This window comes from Heterocephalus glaber, unplaced genomic scaffold (assembly GCF_053883595.1).
Source record: "Heterocephalus glaber isolate CG9 unplaced genomic scaffold, H.glaber_assembly_v1.0 deba00001458, whole genome shotgun sequence".
Lineage (NCBI taxonomy): Eukaryota > Metazoa > Chordata > Mammalia > Rodentia > Bathyergidae > Heterocephalus > Heterocephalus glaber.
In genome coordinates this window covers 48,302-67,882 of record NW_028258306.1, presented here as the reverse complement: position 1 = coordinate 67,882, position 19,581 = coordinate 48,302, and the positions used below count along the sequence as shown (strand labels likewise).

The 19,581-nt window shown below is 41.4% G+C and overlaps 1 protein-coding gene and 1 long non-coding RNA gene across 4 annotated transcripts; one reads left to right on the top strand and one right to left on the bottom strand.

The window, feature by feature from the left end:
* Nucleotides 1-7,037: 7,037 nt before the first annotated feature.
* LOC110347580 (uncharacterized) lies at nucleotides 7,038-10,461 on the bottom strand. Its single transcript, XR_002392273.2, has 4 exons — nucleotides 9,103-10,461; nucleotides 8,728-9,007; nucleotides 7,858-8,022; nucleotides 7,038-7,202 (listed from the first exon to the last, which is right to left on the bottom strand). It is a non-coding gene; the product is annotated as an uncharacterized LOC110347580 (long non-coding RNA).
* Nucleotides 10,462-10,464: 3 nt separating this feature from the next.
* On the top strand, nucleotides 10,465-16,164 carry LOC101705326 (beta-defensin 33-like). Of its 3 annotated transcripts, none has more exons than XM_004875431.4 (4): nucleotides 10,505-10,587; nucleotides 11,149-11,249; nucleotides 13,605-13,765; nucleotides 15,938-16,164. In XM_004875431.4, exons 3-4 carry the CDS (start codon nucleotides 13,708-13,710, stop codon nucleotides 16,066-16,068), a joined length of 189 nt encoding a protein of 62 aa, XP_004875488.1. In that variant the 5' UTR covers nucleotides 10,505-10,587; nucleotides 11,149-11,249; nucleotides 13,605-13,707; the 3' UTR covers nucleotides 16,069-16,164. The 3 variants fall into 3 exon arrangements, with proteins under 3 accessions (XP_004875489.1, XP_004875488.1, XP_004875490.1); XM_004875433.4 differs by lacking the exon at nucleotides 10,505-10,587 and adding an exon at nucleotides 10,883-10,945; XM_004875432.2 differs by lacking the exon at nucleotides 11,149-11,249 and having other exon boundaries at nucleotides 10,465-10,587.
* Nucleotides 16,165-19,581: the final 3,417 nt, after the last annotated feature.

Genomic DNA, 19,581 nt, shown 5'->3' with positions numbered 1-19,581 from the left:
TTCATTTATGCACTCACCACTGAGAGGAGACCTTAATTCAAATTGATTACAAATGATTACAAATTGAATGCCAAAGCTGGGTAGCATCAACTTTTCTTAATGTTGAAAACGTATGTCATAAGCTAATGAAATGGGAAAATATGTCTTTAAGGAAGACACTAAGGACAACAATGAAACATGGAATCCAGGGAAATGGGAGCCAAGATCAAAAAGCAAAAGGTCATTGGCAGTAAAAAGAATCCAGGTATTTAAAACGCCCTGACCTTCATTCCAAGGTCATTCTTGGCTAAGTCCTGATCTGTCACACTTGTGTACAGCTCTTGTCTCTTTATATTAACTCTTCATTCAGTGGGCATATAATCTCCTTCTGGGTGTATGGAATTGTGATCCCAGGCAATGTCATGGATTCCTTAAAGCCTCGGGAAGAAAAAAAGAAATGAAACCTTGTAAGAGTAAAAATCTTTTAATCTAGGTAGATACATCTGACAAGAGGGTCTGGTCACACGTTCAAATTAAGTTACCAAAAGATAGATGTTAGTATAATGCAATATTATTTAATGAATTTAATCTAATGCACCAAAAACTCATGATCAATTAAATATCAAGATTTCAGCTACAGACCAGATCTAACCCTGACATTTCACTACTCAGCCCCACTTCCACCCCAGGCAATCAGATTCTGTCTTTATTCATGTACTTTTGGTAATTGAAGTATTTTTTTCATTCAAAATAGATGGTTTGTTTTCCGGGGCTTGTTACAATCTACGAAGACTATACAGTACAGTTGAAATTTAGTACAGTGAATAAACCAGTCACTGTGATTATCTCATTCATTCTTATTCTCCAAGTGGTTTGCCAGAGACTCCCGCAGCAAGTCTCTAGTCCCCACCTGCCCAATGTGCGATGCAAGGTTGAAGAAAAACTTAAGGCTGAGTTAAAGAGAAGGTGTGAACTGGGAAGGCCAACGCTCCTTTGGCAAAAGGCACTGGCCCGTCTCTCCCACCGAATTTTATTATTCATCAATCAGGGTAGAGGTCCATGTATAGATGTGCAGTAGGTGAAATTACCATGGAAACTAATGCAGCCAAGGCTTTAAAGAGAAGTCAAAGCATTTTCAAATTAGAAGCAAGATAGACAAAATATATGGTTGTAATTAGAGTATTGTCCTTCAAAGCTATGAAGGCACTAATTGTGGGAATGGAATTTGGATGCGATTACTCTGACCTCGGCTACAGATGTTATCTCATAGGCCATTACTCTGACCTCCACTGTGGTCGTTAGCAGGGAGGTCATGTTGACCTGTGCAGTACTGCAGTGCTCATGAGGCACTTCTGTGAGTCACGAAGCTTCAGTCAGACTCGCTACTTAAAGGAAGCCAACTGAGGAAGTTAACTCTGCAGCCTGCACTGCTTACGGCATGCTTTGGGCATAACTAACACTGTGGGCTCTGGCAGTGGATAATAAAACTGAGGAAGAAACTGCTCTTTTCTTGGGGAAACATTTTGGTAGTAGTTAGCTTTCCAATTACTGTAACAAAATGACCAACATTTGCAACTTAAAGGAGAGGTTTATTTTGACTCATGTTTTAGAGAATTCAGACCTTGATTGGTTGTACTGAAGTTAGTAATGACATGTTAGAAGGACATGCAGTGGAAAGCTGCTCACCTCACGGCATCCAGGAAGCACAATAGAGGAGCAATCTGGGACAAGACTGTACCCTTCCGGGTCCAACTCCCATAGACTGAAATCCAAGCAGGTACCACTCCATAACTGTGTCACCATTTACTCCACTCAACACAGGATGAATCTACTCATGAGTTAAGCACTCTCATGATCCCATCACCTTCCAAACACAAGAGACGTTCTGGAAATATTTCACACCCAAGCCATAGCATTCCAACCCTGGCACCCAAATGTCTCATGCCCGTTTCATTATCCAAAATTCCTTTAGCCCAGTTCTAAGTGCCCAACAATCTTAATAGCTCCAGCATTGTTGAAAAGTCCAAGAGGGCCGGAGATTTAGCTCAGTGGTTCTGGTGCCTGCCTCACAAGTGCAAGTTCCTGAGTTCGATCCCTGGTACCAAAAAAAAAACCAAAAAACAAAGAAAGAACAGCATCTTCCTTGAGACTCAAAGCAAACTTAGCTGTGAGTCCCTGTAAAACTCAAAAATGAAAGTCAAATAATTCCAACATTCAATGGCACAAGGCAAACACTCCCTTTTCCAAAAGGAAGAAGAGTGGAGCTAAAGCAAGTCTGAAGTGCAGCAGGGTAAACAGAAAACTCTGGAGCTCCTGGCTCAGTGCCTGGGGTAGATTGGGGTACCATTTAAGTTCTGAAGGGCTTTGGTGACCTTCCACATATAGGGTTGCTGGTTGCAGCTCTTCTAGCCTCTCTCTGAGGCTGATTCTGTCCACTTGTTTTCCACTCCCTCAGTTTCATGTTATGGTGAAGTAACTAATGGTCAACTTGGGATGCACAGCTGAGCTGAGTGGTTCCAGGCATGGTTCTAGGCATGGAAGACCCACCTGAGAATTTTGCCTACAGAATAAAAGGAGAACTGGAGGGGAAGATTGTACACTGTTGATTTTCCTGAAGAAGCTTGCCCTGGTTGGTTTTGTTGATGTGAACTTGGCTCAAGTCCTTGCAGTCACTGAGGATGGCTGCTGTTCTCATCAGGGGAGCTCTGGTCATCACCTTGAGCAGTGCCTCCTGACTCCAGTGCAGCTCCCTCAGCCTAGTGACACAGAGCCTTCACCCTGCCAGCACAAGCCATCTAGCTTCCACCCCTGGCCTTTGGGCCTTCTCAGTTCAGATCCTTGATACAGACTTGCAAGACACATCGCTGTGGGCTCCAGGCCTTTGGCTGGATTCCTGGAGGACTCTACCTAGGGCTCTAGGCCTTCACCTGGACTTGTGCAAGACACTGCTGTGGGATCAAGGCCTTCGGCTGGATTCTTCAGGTCTCTAGTGTGTTGTCAGATCTCTTTCACTGGGTGAAGATTTTGGGTGAATGTTATAAAATAATCCTATAAATTATGTGCCCTGTATTAAATCTATTCCTTTGCAAACCCTAACTAGAGCACATGTTCCTGGAGTCTTCAGGACACCTTTTTCTTCACTCTCCCATTTCATATATCACTCTTTCAGGGATAGATTGCCAGCTCTGCAGGCCTTCCTTTGAAATCTGCGTGGAAGCCACCAGGACCTGGCAATTGTTTCATTCTATATGCCTAAAAGTTCATGTGGACAGCACACAGGTTTGCTGCCAATGTAAGCAGTAGCCTTGCCCCTTAGTCCATGGTTTCAGGTGCCTGTGAGAGCTGGGTGGCTGAACTCAAGTAAATATGGCAACTGAATGAACAGAGCATCCTGTTCTTCCATATCTTCTCAGAACAAAGTCTTCCAAAGTTCTTTGCCTTATTACATCTTTGAGCCTATGCAGGAAAGAGTCTGGCCATCTCCTAAGATACCATCAACCCATCTTTTCTATTGTGCTGATGCAAGGTATTTTCTTCTTTTTAGTACTCACTTTTCAGAGGCACTTGGCCTGAGACCAGCCTGGAGAAGCCCACCTGGGGAAAACCGCTCTGCTGAGCCCCGCCCTGAGGGACCTGCCACCACTGGGATCTAGACCTCAGGTGAGAGGCAGCAGAAAGGCCATCATTGCCACATTGTGCACAGCTGAGAGCAGAGACACACCTTGAAGGGAACATTGTTTTATTTTTCTCTTCTCTTTCTTTTTCTCTTCTTCGTTTCTTGTCTTTTTCCTGCTTTTGTCTTATTTTGTTTTCTCGATTCTTACTTTTATAGAAGCATGAATACAGTTTCTAGTTTTCCTGTTGTTGCTCATTTCTTCTGTTCTTGTTTTTGTTCCTTCCTTCTCTCTTTTCCTGTTGTCCTCACCAGTTTCCCAAAGTTTGCATCATCTTCCTGTGTCCTCTAGCCTTACTTCTAACCTTTCTCTCTCCTTCTATTTATCTAACCACCCCCAAATTCCTTCAAAGTCTTCCCCCTGAGGGCAAACTCACTATATTGAAGCTCATATTTACTGCAAACATATTTCTGGTTGGTTCTAGATTTTGGAGGGAGGGTACCAGGGATCAAACTCAGGTCCTTGCACTTGCGCAGCAGACGGCAAAACCACTGAGCTAAATCCCCAGCCCTCTACTAGATTTTGGTGTACAACCATAAGACTAGTTGATAGGATCAAAGGTGGTAGATCAATAGTTCCCATAGTTTGTCACCTTCTAGGCTGTGTCTGAAGCTGTTGTTGATGGTGATTGTATTACTTTGGCCAAGGTGACTTGATTATTCTAGTCAGTTATCCTTCCTGGTATACCAAAACTAGATTGCCTAAGGGCAACCCAAAGGCCAGCTGTACCTGAAAGACAATCTCATAAATAGCCATTCTCTAAGGGATCTAAATGCTAGCAGTAAAGATACTCATAATAAGCAGTATTCAAGCATCAATCCAGGAAATAAATCAAAAACAACAACAACAAAATAGAAATGAGAAGACACCTAAACAGTATTAACTTTTCAGCCACCATGCTCTCCTTTGCCCCAAGTTTGTAGACACTTCCTTTTTAGTGATGCTTCAAAATTTTCAAATTATTTGTCCTCCTGACTCCTGATTCTCACTGCAGGTCTGGAAGAAAATAGCCAGCAGAACTCATACCACAGCTTGAATATTGAGATGGTTTGAAATTTTGTCCATCAGAGCAATTCACCTTTTACCTTTAAATTCGACTTTGCAGAAAGTCTAAAGACATCAGCAGGACATAGACAAACTCTTTTCCAGATTGCAACACATATGGGATGTAGTAGAGTTTCCAATAAAGTCCTCATTCCCATCTGAAACCTCATGAGCCTGGCCTTAGCAATCTTACTGTCACTGTGGTTTTCTGAGGTCTGACCAGAATTACCCATCGAGCTGTGCTTACAACATTCTGGGGCCTCTCCAGCTGGCATTTCCACACCTTTTCAAACTTGTCCCACAGGACAGCTCCAAAGGCTTTTGAGTCACCTGCAGGTACAGTCACAACAATAGCCTCACTTCAGTTAAGGATTTTCTGCATTAGTCAACTTTTCTGTCACTATGACAAAATACTTGAAACCCATCACTGCCTCGAATTTTAGAGGCTGCATTCCCAGTTTGGTTGGCTCTAAGACAGGAATGGCCCAGCAGAAGATGTGGAAGAAGGATATTGCTCACCTACAGTCAGGAAAAAGAGAGAGAGAGGAGCTGGGGGCACCAATACACACTCCTAGGTGGAGGTCACAGTGACTCACTTCCCCCAACCTGGCTCCACCTCCGAAAGCACATTCAGCTATGAATCAATCCACTAATGAACAATGCCACTATCATCAAAGCATCCTCCAACATCCCCTCTTCTAGACACATGAAACTTTTGGAAAACCCTGTAAATCTAAACTATAACATTCTCTAGAAGGAAGCTGCAAGTGATCTGAGATCAAGGCAAAGCAAAAGTACACACACACACACACACACACACACACACACACACACACAGAACTGTTGGTTGTTCAGTTGTTCTCTGTGTGTCCAGGGGAAATTCATCCTTTTTTGTGGGAGGATTTTTAAATGAGAGTGCATTACTTTTTAAATAATTGTAAGCATATGAGTCTTTAAAAATAAGTAAGGTTTAATGCTAAACATGAGAAATACAAAAATTACTATCTCTGTTCAACCTTTGAAATCCAATAAAGCCCCTTTCCAAAAACATTTACAATTAGTTCTTAAAAAGCTTGTTGTAATAGAGACAGAACAGCATGTTTAATGTGAAACTCTAGATTTAAAAAGGAAAAATAGCAACAACAATGACTATGGAGCCTATACTTGGAACAAGAGGGGAAATGTGAATACTGAATACTATATGCTCGATGCTACTAGCACTCATCCTTTTTAAAGTGTGCAGATGCTACTGTGAAATATATGAGAATTTTCCATTGTTCCTTAAAAATGTTCACTGAGATAATTAGAGCATCACTTCTTGGCCTTTTGGCTAAGATCAACTGAGATAATTAGAGTGAAATATCATGATGTGCTGTTATTTGGGTCTTACATGTTCACTGAAGGCCGTATATTAAAGCCTTGGTCACCATACTGTGGTGCTGTTGGAAGGGGATTTTATTATTTGGAAATCAACCTGGTTAGGTGAAATTACATCATTTGGGGTATGCCTTTCAAGGAGATAATCAATCTTTCTCTCTTTCTCTCTCTCTCTCTCTCTCTCATAGTGACTGCTTTGTTTACTATACTAAACTTAATCTCTACACTACAATTAAAGATAGATATTTCCAAACACTAGAAACAACACATCTACACACATCTACATTTGAATAAAAAACACTTAAAAGTACGTGGTGAAAGATGGGATATGATTGGTTGAGATCAAAGTGAAGCTATTGGTTTGTGTAGTACAATTTAAGGGTAAGATCCAAAATTTATTTTCTTATATTTTTATTTAATTTTAAAAGTATGGCATTATGATATCATTTTTAATGCAAAACACTTTGGTAATTTAATTTGTATCTGTGGCCAATGATCCCCTCCCCTGGTCATGCAACTAAATCCATCAATCCACAGAAAAATACTTTTACCCTAACAAGGTGTCATTTCTTTTCTCTGTCTTGAGACTTTAGAAAATCTAAGGTATTATTTTGAATCCTCACCGCACTTACCCAGAAATAGAAAGCAAAGGTCTAAAGGAGCAGGGGAAGTGGGAGGGGTGGGGGAAAGGAAAGGGAAAAGAAAAAAACATGAGAAAAGGAAAAAATGGAAACAAAGCCTTTGTAAATAGAGAGGGGTGGAGGGGGTGAAGGGAGGGCAGAGGAATGGGGAAAAAATAAGAACTAAGATACTCATGTACAGGTACAAGATCCCAATGATGAATGTAACTGTATTGTGTACCTAAAATGTACCAATAAACTTAATGGAAAAAAATTTTTAAAAATAAAAAAAGAGTTAATGTAAGGAAACAGAATATTTATTAATTAAATAAAAATTAAAATCCTCTTCCTCATTCACCAGCCCCACTGCACGTGCTCAGGAGAAATGTGTGGTCAGGGGCTGCAGTGCTGGACTCGGTTCCGGAGCGTCTCCATCCTCTCTGGTAACCCTAAGTGGCAGGGTGGATCACCTCGTTTCCATGAGACAGAACAGTGTGCCAGAGTTACACTGTGGAAAGAATGCAGAAACATAGTGCTGCTTTAAACAAAGCCCTACACCATAGCCTTAAATATTCTACTGAAACCACAATTTACATGCTATCATCTTATTCTTCCTATTTGGCAAAGCACATCCTTAAATGCATGCTTTTGATTTTGAAGGTCAAGTCATTTCAATGTTTCTGTATTGGTTGTGCTTTTGTTCAAATATTTACTTCTCAAGCCATTCAGTTTTATTTGATTGCTTAAAATGTGTATGTTGTGACCATAAAAGGTACTAGTACCAAAGATCTAAAACTTAGATATTTTTAATGAGCCACAAAGATAATATAAAAGTGACAACATTGTGCTCATTATTTGTACTTTGCCTTACTCAAATTAGAGATACCATATGGTATTTAACACTATATGTCATATATATGAGCTAAAAATAATAATAACAATAACAATGAAAATGAGGAAAGGGGATTTAAAGATGAAGGTGGTTGGAAGGGGATAAAAAAGAATCAAGCTGTGCTATGTACATGCACCTGCTCCCTAAGATGAATGTCAGCTTTATGTACCGCAAGTGCATAGAAATAAAATTAAACTAACATTTTTTAAAGTGACAATATTTTTGAAGGATATGCATGATTTTATGTTATTCACAAAATTCCCCGGTGCACCTGTTACACTCTTGCCCCTCAAGGTGATCCCAGACTTGATGTCCTGTGAAAATTTCTTACTTCAAGTTGTACACCAGGGTTTGTGCTGCATAGGCTGCCCATGGGCTGAGGAGCAGCTCATGCTGTGTGCATTTTATGATTTCAGGGGACCAGGCCGGGAAGCTCCTGAGGAATAAAATCACACCATTAGATTTTTATTCCTGGCAAACAAGGCACTATTGCCCGAAGAATTATATTAATTTTTATCAAAGTTTCTCATTTTATGTAGTCACCTCTTTTTTATTCCAGTACCAGGGTTTGAACTCAGGATCTTGAGCTTGCAAAGCAGGCGCAGCACCACTGAGCTAAATCCTGGGCCCTTTCTCATTTACATAGAAAATTATTCTGTGACAGCTTCAAAAACTTTTACAGATCATATTTGAAAACAAATCTTCCTAGAGCCGTCCAATAGTTTCCTTGGCTCAGAAATAATCAAAATGCTAACATAGCAGGTATAGCCTGGTACCTGCCTATTGGGCCAGTGGGCTGAAAGGAGGCACAGTTAGATGAGGTTCCCAAAGTAAAGAACACATGTGGAGCAGACATCACAAAAGAACAAGAACCAAACTTTAATTTTACAACATACCACTTATAATGGCCATTATCAGTTTTTCTGAGACACAGTAAGACAAAACAGCCACCTTGCATAGCCATGAGGTACATACGTGGTCATCCATACTGATTCATTATTATTATCACAAAGTCCATCATGCGCCTGCACTGAACAACAGAGTTGTGTCCTCAGCTGCCCTCAAGTGCACTCAGATACCTGGGCTTTGACACATCTGCCAGCGGCCCCTGCATTGCCTCCCTCCAGCTACCTGCTCTCACCATGTGGCTGCTGCCTCCCAGCCACAGCTTCTGCTCCTCCTGCTGGCCCTGTTTCCTCAGGATGTGACTTCTCCAGACTCCTTCAAACAGGAGCTGACATTGCCCGAATGGCTTGTTCTCCACTCTCCTTGTTCTTATTTATCCCTTGGTGTAATTGTCTGTTCAGTGTCAGAATTGCCATCGGTGAGTCTCATGGGATAAGATACTCATCTCTTGAAGCTTACTTTAACGTTTTAATGCCTAGTAAAGTGGTTGGTAAAAGTAAATTTTTCAGTAATATCTGTTGAATAAAAATAGGAAAGAGTCAGTGAAGGAAGAAGTTAGTAAACACAGAAAAGAGAAAGTGATGAGGGAAGGAAAAGTGAAAGCATTTACCTCAACTATTTAACAGATACAGAACTGGAATGATGGCTACCTTCTGTCCATTCACAGGACTGTGATATCAAAACTAGTCTAGAGCCCCAAGATAATTGACTGCTGGCTTGAAAGAGAGAAGAAAGATGTCAGCAGGAAAGAGAAGAAAGAAGAGAACACGTGAGGAGACCAGGGTGAAGGGAGGCCTAGCAGAAGCTGATAGAAAAGGGGCTGTGGATGAGGCCCAGCTCAGGAGCCTTCTTTCTGCAGCAGGCCCTTCCACCGGGGCAGCCTCTAGACTTGGCACTGTCTGGATCTTCCATCAGGTGGCTGCATCTTCAGCATCCCTTCTGTTTCTACACATCCATCCACTCTGGTCTTGTCATGCTTTTTAGAAAATGCCAGGATACTTTGCTTGGACCTTTTCTCCCCCAATTTTCTGGCAACAAGGAGAGAATGTGGGGTGGGGAATTTTTCTAGATTCTGTGCCAGCAAGAGACATGGCCTCTAGGTACCAATAGAAGATCCACAACAGGAAAGGTAATCCCTTTTCTGCAGCCTCTCCTTTTTCATAGTCAGGGATCTTACTTCTTGTCTCTTCTCAAGCTTTTTCGTGCCTTACAAAATCTTAACTCCACTTCTTATATGCACAGCATTTCAATTCTCCTATTTGGAATTTTTGTTCCTTAATAACAACAAGCTTTCCCTCTTAGACTCTACCTTTTCAGTTTGTTGCATTATTCACTCTCTCTGAATCCCATCTCATATCATAGTCCCCCCTTTACATTTTGTTCTTTACTTTTGGCTTATTTCACAGTCTCTTATTCAATGATTTCAAGTGTAATTTGATTTTATTATTAATTTCCAATCATCATTGTTATTGGAATTGTTACTCATTTTTAATGGGTAAGTTTTATCCTTTAAAATCTATGCATATTTCATCATAGTAGTATTCCGGGGTGTTGTTTTCAGGGTGTTGTGTGGAAGGAATATTTTTCTGACTCCAGCAGCAGAAAGTTGCTTTCTATGTGAACAGGGAGGTGGCGGGTCCCCAGGAAGAACTGCACGTATTCTAGGCAGTAGCTGCCCTTCACACTTGGGTTCTGGAGCTAATCTCTCCTGTTTCCTTACGAACATGGCTCCAGTGACTCCTCTGTCACCATCTCTCCTGTCATATTTCCCCTACTGACTCAATCAACCCAAAACAAGCTCCTCTTCTTTAACACTGCACCACCCGTCCTTGAGCTAGTGTCTCTCAGTTTTGCTCAGATTTTCAGCGAAAGCCTTTGCAATGGTGTCTACCCAGTCCCCACTTCCTCTTGGCCTCCTTTGCCTTCGTGCTTCTCAGCACTCACTGTGGCCCGCGGCATCACAATGCACCTCGTATGATGTCACACAGCTCCCCAAGTCATTATGACCCCACAGTCACGTGGTAATGGGTCCCTGCTCTCAGGATCCCTGCCTCAAGAGCAGCGTACGCCTGTGTATGTGGAGGAACAACACACAGTAAGCTTTTCCCAGAGACATTTTTGGTGGGAGACAGTTGAGGGGATTCCTTTCACTGTACACGTAAAGGAAATAGGAATGTGGATAAAAGCTTTCCATGTGTCCTTTCTCACTCTCAGCAGCAGCATCAGTATTTCTGTCTGATTAGTTTTGTCCCCAAAATTCACATGGAAACACAAACCCTAATCATGGTATTAAAGGGTGGGGTTTGAGGAAGTGACTCTTGAATGGAATAATACCTTTATGAAGAAGGCTTGTTGGCTACTTCTACCCCTTGGGGACAAAGGAGGAGCCACCTCTATGAAAATGGGTGACCACCAGACACCAAGTCAGCTGGTTCCCCAGCTTCCACACCTGTGTGAGATAGCTTTCTGTTCTTTGCATATTATTCACTGCAAGGAATTTTGTGGTAGGAGCCCGAATGGACCAAAATACCAGTATTATCGTCATCATATTGTAAATGTGCTGTTTCTCAGATAGGGAGTATAAAACCCTCAAAGCTTCTGAATTGAACTAAGTATGACTCATTTGAACATTTTAGTATAAACACTTGACTTTTAGTTTCCAGATCACTCAATTAAATAGATTCCTGCTGATTGAAAGGTCTGAGTGGAGAACTTCTTATCCCTAAGTGACTTCTGGACCAGGAAAAAATGTGAAAAGTGAGTTTAGTTCATGTACTGAGCACACCTTGTTGTTCCCAAGGAGAAGGTGGAGGAGTTGTGGGTTGTGAGGTCTTGGAAGGAGCAACGAGTGGGTGCAGGTGCTCAGAGACACAGAGCAGGTTAGTGGGTCCTCCCCAGACCCCCCAGAAGCCCAGTAGCTGTTACCTGGGCTAAAATGTTAAAGAAGTCTTTTACTGATACCTTAATTTTGTTCAAAAAATAATTTGAGTTTACCCTAGTGCCATGAAGTTTTAATAAGGACAGCAAGTCAATTTTGATGTGACCAGAAAAGCCCTCTTGGGGTTCCCTCTGGAATTGCAAATAATGTGTATGATTCTGTGTGTGTTAGGAAGGGAATGTGATTGGGATCATCTATCTCACGTGGAACTTATATGAACTAAAATAGCATCTTCAATACTCATAGTGTACACCAGGTGTTTAAGAACGTTTTCTTACTGGAGTGATAAGAGGAGGGTCAATATTACTTTATAACATTATGCAAACTTATTAAGGTTTAATACTTAGAAACTAAAATTCAATCTGGATTTATGAATATTGCTAAACATTTGTTCTTTCTAAGACCAACTTTTTTCTACAACAAAAATCTTCACACCTTCAATACAAATGTCTAATTTCATGAGCTTAAAAAGGAAGAATTTACATTTGTTTACTTTCAAATTTCAATATTCTTCAAAGGATGAAAGACACTAACACCCTGTGTGATTCTATGGATGCATAAATTGACTAAAAAGCCCCTGTTTAGTGTTTGGGTTGAATGTCCCAGTGGTGATCCTAGACTCAGCAAGACCTTTTCTAGGAAATGCTGCAGGTCAGCCATGAAAACCTGCTCAGCCTCATTTTTCTGACAGCAAGAAAGGAGGCTGGCAAAATAATCATCCCCAGTGAACACAAGAGGAGCTATGGCTGCAAAATGTTATTTGCACAATCAGTGGGTGGTAAACCAAAGACTGAACTATGTTTATCTGACTCCAGAGATCTTTTAACTGTTAGACAAAACTCATTTTTTCTCTATCCCTCTACTTCAGACACTGTGTGATTTCTCTGATCTCAAATATCAGCCACAATCTACTTCTGCCTCAAGAGTTGCACTGGTTACTCAATTCCGGGAACCAATTTCAGATAAATAGAGAGGCCTGGGTCCCTGAGTTCCCTCTCTCTCTACCTCCTCAGTCTTTTTCTTCCTTTTATCCTTCCTTCTGGTCTTGGTCCCTTCAAGCTACTGCAACAAAATACCATCAACTGGGCAATCTGTAAAACCAGAAATTGATTTCTCAGACTCCTAGAGTTTGAGAATTCCAAGATCAAAGCATCTGCTGAGAGCTTTCTGCTCATAGATGATGCCTTCCTGGTGTTCCCTCATATGGCAGAAGGAATGAATGAGTGTCGCTGGCTCTTTCCTAAGGTCACTGATCCCATTTTGAGGGGTCTTACTCTGTCACCTAATTCCACCTCAGACCTCAGCTCCTAAGGCCATCACCCTGGGGATTCGCATTACAACACATAAACTTTGGAGGCATACAAACATGCAGATCATAACACACTTCCTTTCTTCCTTCTCCATAATCCATTTATTCATCCATTCATTGAGTCCTTCATAAAATGTACTCATTTTTAAAACCATGTTATTTAAGTACATTCTTTATACCAACTACTATTCAAGGTGCTGTGTGTGAAAGATAATGAAACAGGACTTGTTATTTTAGAAATTCATACTACAGTGAAGGAGGGAGACATAATTTAAGGGGAAAATGCAAAATAGAAGAAGAGATGAAGCGGCATGTCAGTGGTTTATTTCTATGCACTCTGCTATTTAACTCATTTTACTCCAAGACAGTATTGCTGCGACATCTCTGTTAAGAAATTCCCCGCTTGCTAATGCCTGGGGTCTATGCAAGAGCTCCTCATCGTCAGAGCTTCCCTTGCCTGTGGGTAGAGTCTGTCCTTTAATCGGGCAGCAAAAAAGTAACTGAGAGTGAATAAGGAGTGAAGGTAATTTTAGTTACAAACCCGCTTCTCCTTTTGTAGATTTTAATAAGGGAGGATTTATTTTAATTATTTTGTATTTCTAAAGGGAAAGCCAAAAGCAGGGTCATACAAGAAGGATGGATGAATAAGTGGGGATTCACAAATAACATTCTTTTGTAAAGTTCTCTTCTAAAAACATTATTCAAAATAAAAATCCAATACTATAAAGCCCTTCCTTTTTTCACAGGAAGAAACTTGGATCTGTAATCACGGTTTCAATCACGAGACATTCTCAGGCCCTGAGCTGAGTATCAGTCCACCCAATGTAAGCTTTCCTCATCAGCTGAGCTTTGCAATCTCTTCCAGACTCCTGTGGCCACTGTGCACTGAGGATCAATCCAGCTCAAACTTCCGGGCCAGCCTCAAACACTTCCGGGCCCTCCTGGAACCCTGAGACTCGCTTCCCATCATGAGGCTGCTCTCCCTTCTGGTTCTCCTTCCGGTTTGCCTTACCCAGGCAGCATCAGGTGAGCTGCAAATCCACAGTGTGCCACGTTGGCTCTCAACCCATTGCAGCACCACAGTGTGTAAGAGAACAAGACCAGAGCTGGGGAGGCACAGAATGTGAAGCACATTCCACCTCACAGATGAGGAAAGAAAAGCTTGGAGAAAAAGACTTGCCCAAGATCACCTCTGATGAGTCCTAATAGATTACTGACATAGTTTCAAATTGTAATCTATTATATTTACTGTGGGCTCCAGAGATTACAAAGCATTTCCATGTGAATAAAAATAACAGCAACTAGAAAAATATAATTAGAGCAAATGTCGGCCATCTTTCCCTTAGTAAAATCACAAATCAGACTTGAACATGCACGTACAGCGCCTCACGTGTGAGACTTAGAAATGGCAAAACAGGTTCCGAGCCACACAGATTAAACGTAATGTACCCCAGACTTAAGCGCATGTTGGATTAGAACAGCAGACAATGTTCTTACTAAACACCCAACAATTCCTAAGAATAAATTTCCTCACTGTGTTTTACATAAGCAGTGAGTGCCTTGCTGTGTGAGTGTGGCTCAGACAACGTCTGGCACATGCGTACCCTAAAGATCATCAATATTTCATTGGAATGCAAATTGAAGAGGCCCCAGTTTCACCTGATGCTTCGCGTGTTGGCTCTGGCTCTGCACTGCTCTAGTGAAAACAATGTTCAAAACTCAGCATTTTGAAAAGGAGATTTTTTGAAAAGGAGATTTAGCCGTTGATTTGTGATTTGTGGTCCAAATGCATCAAGGCCACAAGGATTCCCTGCTCTCTGGAGCTGATCATACTCAGCCAATGAGGCCCCTGCGGCCAGGTTGCTGGTCAGTGCAAAAGAAAGACTCTGAGGAGTCTCGCGCTGGCAGTTAGGGACATATTTCACCTCTGAAAGGACATGTCACTTCTGTTCAAAATTCATTACCAAGCAGTGTCATGGCTGTCCCCAGTTAAGGATCAGAAGAGAATGCTATTTGGTATAAAGAAAACCTAAAGTGAGAGGTGTATGTTCAGCAGCCTGATGTGAGAGATGGGTGATAGATTGGTTAGATAAGGAGAGAGAGAGACAGAGAGAGCGAGAGAGAGCAGACTGAAAGAGTTGTGGATATAAATACAGACTGGGCATACATCTACAGGTCTGTATTTATCCTTCCCGTTTTATGAAAACAATCTGCTCTCCCACAACTATAGTTATGGTGGCAGGAATTAGAAGCAACATCCCCTAATTCCTACCTGAGTATGCTTTGCATTTAGAAGCCATCTACTCTGATGGAAACCTTTCATTGTCATGGTTTCCTGCTGGTGATCTGGCATTACCGCTCTGGCTCCTTGGACCGTAGAGATGGCTCAAGCTCTCGCTACTCTCCCGTTGCTGTCACAACTGCTCTAGTCAACCTTCTGCATCACATATCATTTCTTTCCCGGACGCACTCACTAGAGCACAGAAGACTGGTGCCTGTTATGTGCCATGACTTCGACATTTAAATCCTTTATGCAGTATGTGAAACCACACATACTGCATAAAGTAAGGGAGACCCAGTGTTCACAGCCAGATCACCCCTCCAGTTAATCACTCCCCCCAACATTTATTGCCTAATTTGTGCTGCACACTTGTGAAGCTTGCTCTTTAAAGGAGGAGGCAGGCACTTCAGGAAACTTTTTGAGAACATGTGAGCAGAAGTGAAATACAATTCAAATCTTGAGACACAGTCAAATTAAGTGCTTTCTCTGATTCAGAGCCTCTTTATCTGAAAAGGAAGGGGCCTGTTGTACAGTGGGCCATGAGTTTTCCTTATAAAGAATCAGAAATTTGGGGTTCTGGGGCCCATAAGCTCTCTGACATAGCAACCCATGTCTGCGTTTAGCTCAACAGCGGCCGTGGAGAAGGTGTGCATGTGTGAGTGGCTATCTGCCTATTAAACTTTATTAAGGGACACCGACATTTAGCTTTCATATCATTTTAAGATATTACCAAATATTCTTCTTCTGAATTTTTTTCAAACATTTACCAGTGTGAAAACCACTCTGATTTCGCAGGTCATGCTCCAGTTGGCACTTTCTTTTGGCCCTCTTGGCATTTGTTTGCTCACCCCTGCTGACCTAGGTAAATTCTAGTATGTTTGCATCTTTGCTCTCTCACCTTGCCCCTCCCTCCACAGGGTACAGAAGAAACAATATCTACCTGGAATGTGGGAAGATGGGCGGAGCCTGCAAACACCAAAAAACCCAAGGCTGCTCCATCCTGCCCGCGGAGTGTAAGAGTCGCCACAAGCACTGCTGCAGACTGTAGCTGCAGCACCCAGACCACGCGGGAGAGGGTTGGCAGGAGCTCAGTTTCCCTGACTCCATCTTAATAAAGACAGCCCTGCTGCCCTTGCGCACCCTGCATCTGGTCTTCCTGAGGGGGAGCCTGAGTGACAGGCCACCGGGCTGGAGAGGGGAGTGGGGGGATTGATTTGGCCAGGGAGCTGCTTTCTCTTGGTCTCACTGTGAGTGGCTATTCTTCAAGACCTCTGCAAGCTACGTAATGTGTCTTCCCATCTGACTTGTGGCAAACGTTCTGTGACGTGTGCGTGCGTGTGCGTGTGCGTGTGTGTGTTGAATATGCATGGAAAGAGTTCAACACATTTTAAGCTCATGTCTCTGTGTTGTGCCCTATGCTACTTAGTCATGATTTGCTGGTCCTGAGACCCCAACCCACGGAATCAGAACTCACAGGTTATCGAAACCAACCCCATTACCAAGTCTTACAAGACAGTGGTTACTTATTTTCTGCTCCCAAAAGACACCTTTCCAAATGGCAGCTTGCTTTGGAACCATCTCCTTAGGACCCAAGGAATCCTTGTCCACACAGCTGAGATTTGAATTTTATAAAAGAGAGCTTTTTAGAAGGAAAGCAGTGACCGAGCCCGAGGATCAAGGTAAATTCATTTCAAGTGATATTGACAGTTTTAGGGGTGTGGTCAGAACACAGCTGAAATGCTTAAATTTTTAAAAAAAATCATTACAATAGAAGACACATTATCACTGCTCACTATCCCCCTAAAATACCTCCTCTTTCTTCAAGCACTGTTATCCAACCATTCTTTCCACTGTCTGAAGCAGTTTTAGAAGTCCTCTTCTGTGAATGTCTTTATGCGATCATGGCTGCTTCAATGTCCTGAATTGGTTAAAAATATTTACCATTTAGGGTCATTTTTGCTTTGCCAAACTCAAATTGTTACTGTCCACTTAGGTTCATACATTTAGATTTATATACATATGTTCACTTGCTTACCACAGATCAAATCAAAGGGGGTTTTTTTGGTACCGGGGTTCAAACTCAGGACCTTGTACTTTTGAGGCAGCCGGCCAAACCACTGAGCTAAATCCCTGTCTGCGAGGCCATATATTTTGGTAAAAAGGGTTTATTCAAAGCTATCTCCAAGGAGATGGAGGTGTTCCTTGCCCTCCAATCACCATCTCACTGTGTACTTTTGATTATTCATAACCTCAAACTAATCATGAGAAATATATCAGAAATACAAAAATTGAGAAATATTCTACAAGTCCCAATACTATAGCCATAGTTATTAAACCTATGAGTAAGCAATCAGGGCAGCCTAAAGATAGAGTTGGATAAAAGAAAATAGCACACACCAAGTAAAGTCAATTCAAGCAGCTAATTATGCTTAGAAATGTAAAAACAAATACACAACAAAAGATAAAAGGTTAGGATAAGAATGGAGAGACAAGGACCTTTCCTCACAGGACAAAAGGTTCTTATGGATATGCTAAGTTTCTTGACAGCTCCTCCCTACTCTGGACTGGACTTGGAGCACATTAGAAATGCAAGATAATGTTTCCTTTGAATTTCTTTTCTTTGAAAGGATACCCCACACATGCTCCATGCTCTTCCTATAGGCAGGACAAAGAATATAGCTTGGACCTCCATTAGGAATCCCTTCCTAGATATTCAAAATCCAGGAGCTATTCTTTTCTTTCTTTCTTCCCAGCCCCTCTTCAGGGATTGAACTTGGGAACTGCGCTTGCAAGGCAGGAAGTGGAACCACTGAGCTAAATCCCCAGCCAAACCAGGAGCTATTCTTATTATTATATCCAATAAATACTCATCAAACTTTCTCCTTTCGGTTTGTGTTTTCATTCTTCAATTACATGACTCTACAAGCTCAGTTTTTCAAGAATTAACTGTTCCAGTATTACGTGAAATTGCCAAATTCTTAAAAACACACATATAGCAGGGGGCATCACTACACCCAACTAGAAATTATACTACAAAGCCACCATGATAAAAACAGCATGGTACTGGAAAAGAAACAGACCTGAGGACCAGTGGAACAGATTAGACAATGCAGAAACAACTACAGACACACTCAGCCACCTCATCTTTGACAAAAAAGCCAAATACCCTCACTGGAGGAAAGATAGCCTCTTTAATGAATGGTGCTGAAAAAATTGGGTTTCAGCTTGCCAAAGATTAAAAGTAGGCCTATATCTCTCACCATGCACTAAATTAAAATTGAAATGGATTAAAGATCTAAATATTAAAACAGAAACATTGAACTGGCTGGAACAGAGGTTAGGTAGAACTCTTGAAGATATTGGTGTAGGAAAAGATTTTATGAACAAAACCTCAGTTGCCTGTGAACTAGCACAATCAACAAATGGGATCTCTTCTTATTAAAAGTCTTTTGCACAGCAAGAGAAACCACAAGTGTGAAGACAAAACCCACAATGTGGGGAAAAATGTTCACCTGTTGTTCCTCAGACAAAGGTCTACTATCTATAATCTATGAAGAACTTTAAAAAATCAGACCTCCCAAATTTAAAGACCCAATCCAAACATGGACCTCTGAAATGAACAGACATTTCTCAAAGAAGTAGAAATAGCAAATAAACATATGAAGAAATGTTGAACATCACTGATCATTCAAGAGATGCAAATGAAAACAATGCTGAGATTCCACCACACTCCAGAAAGAATGGCTGCTATCAGGAAACCAACCAATAACAAATGCTGGCAGGGCTGTGGGGAAAGAGGAACCCTGCTCCACTGCTGGTGGGAGTGTAGACTGATGCAACCACTGTGGAAATCAGTATGGAGATACCTCAAAGAACTAGGACTGGAAGTCCCATTTGACCCAGTATTCCCCTGCTGGGTATCTTCCCCAAAGAATTAAAAGAATCATACCACAGTAATATATGTGCACCCATGTTCATAGCAGCGCAATTTATAATAGCTAAAACTTGGAAGCAGCCCAATTGGCCATCAACTGGAGACTGGATAAAGAAAATGTGTTTTTTTTTAAATAAAATGGAGTACTCCTCAGCCATTAAAAAATGAGAAATTAGAGACATTTATAGCTAAATGGATATACATTGAAGCTATACTCTTAAGTGTAATAAATAGAACATGCACGTGTAAATATCGAATAGTTTCTCTGGTGTGAGAAACTGAAAGTGTAAATAAGGACTAAAAGGTATAATAGATAATGTGAAATAGGAAGAAAAGGGGCAAAGGGGAAGGGGAAGTGGGAGGGGTAGGGGAAAGCAAAGAAGGGAATGGAATTAATATGAGAAAATGAAAAATTGGAAACAAAGTCTCTGTAAATAGGGAGGGATGGAGGGGTTGAAGGGAATGGGGAATGGGGAAAAAATAAGAACCAAGAGAGATTATGTAAAGGTGCAAATTTCCAATGATGAATGTCATTATATTGTTTTAATACCTAAAATGTACCAAAAAAATTAATTAAAAAAAAAAACACATATAGCCTGTGAATTTTTTCATAGCCAAGAAAGTAAG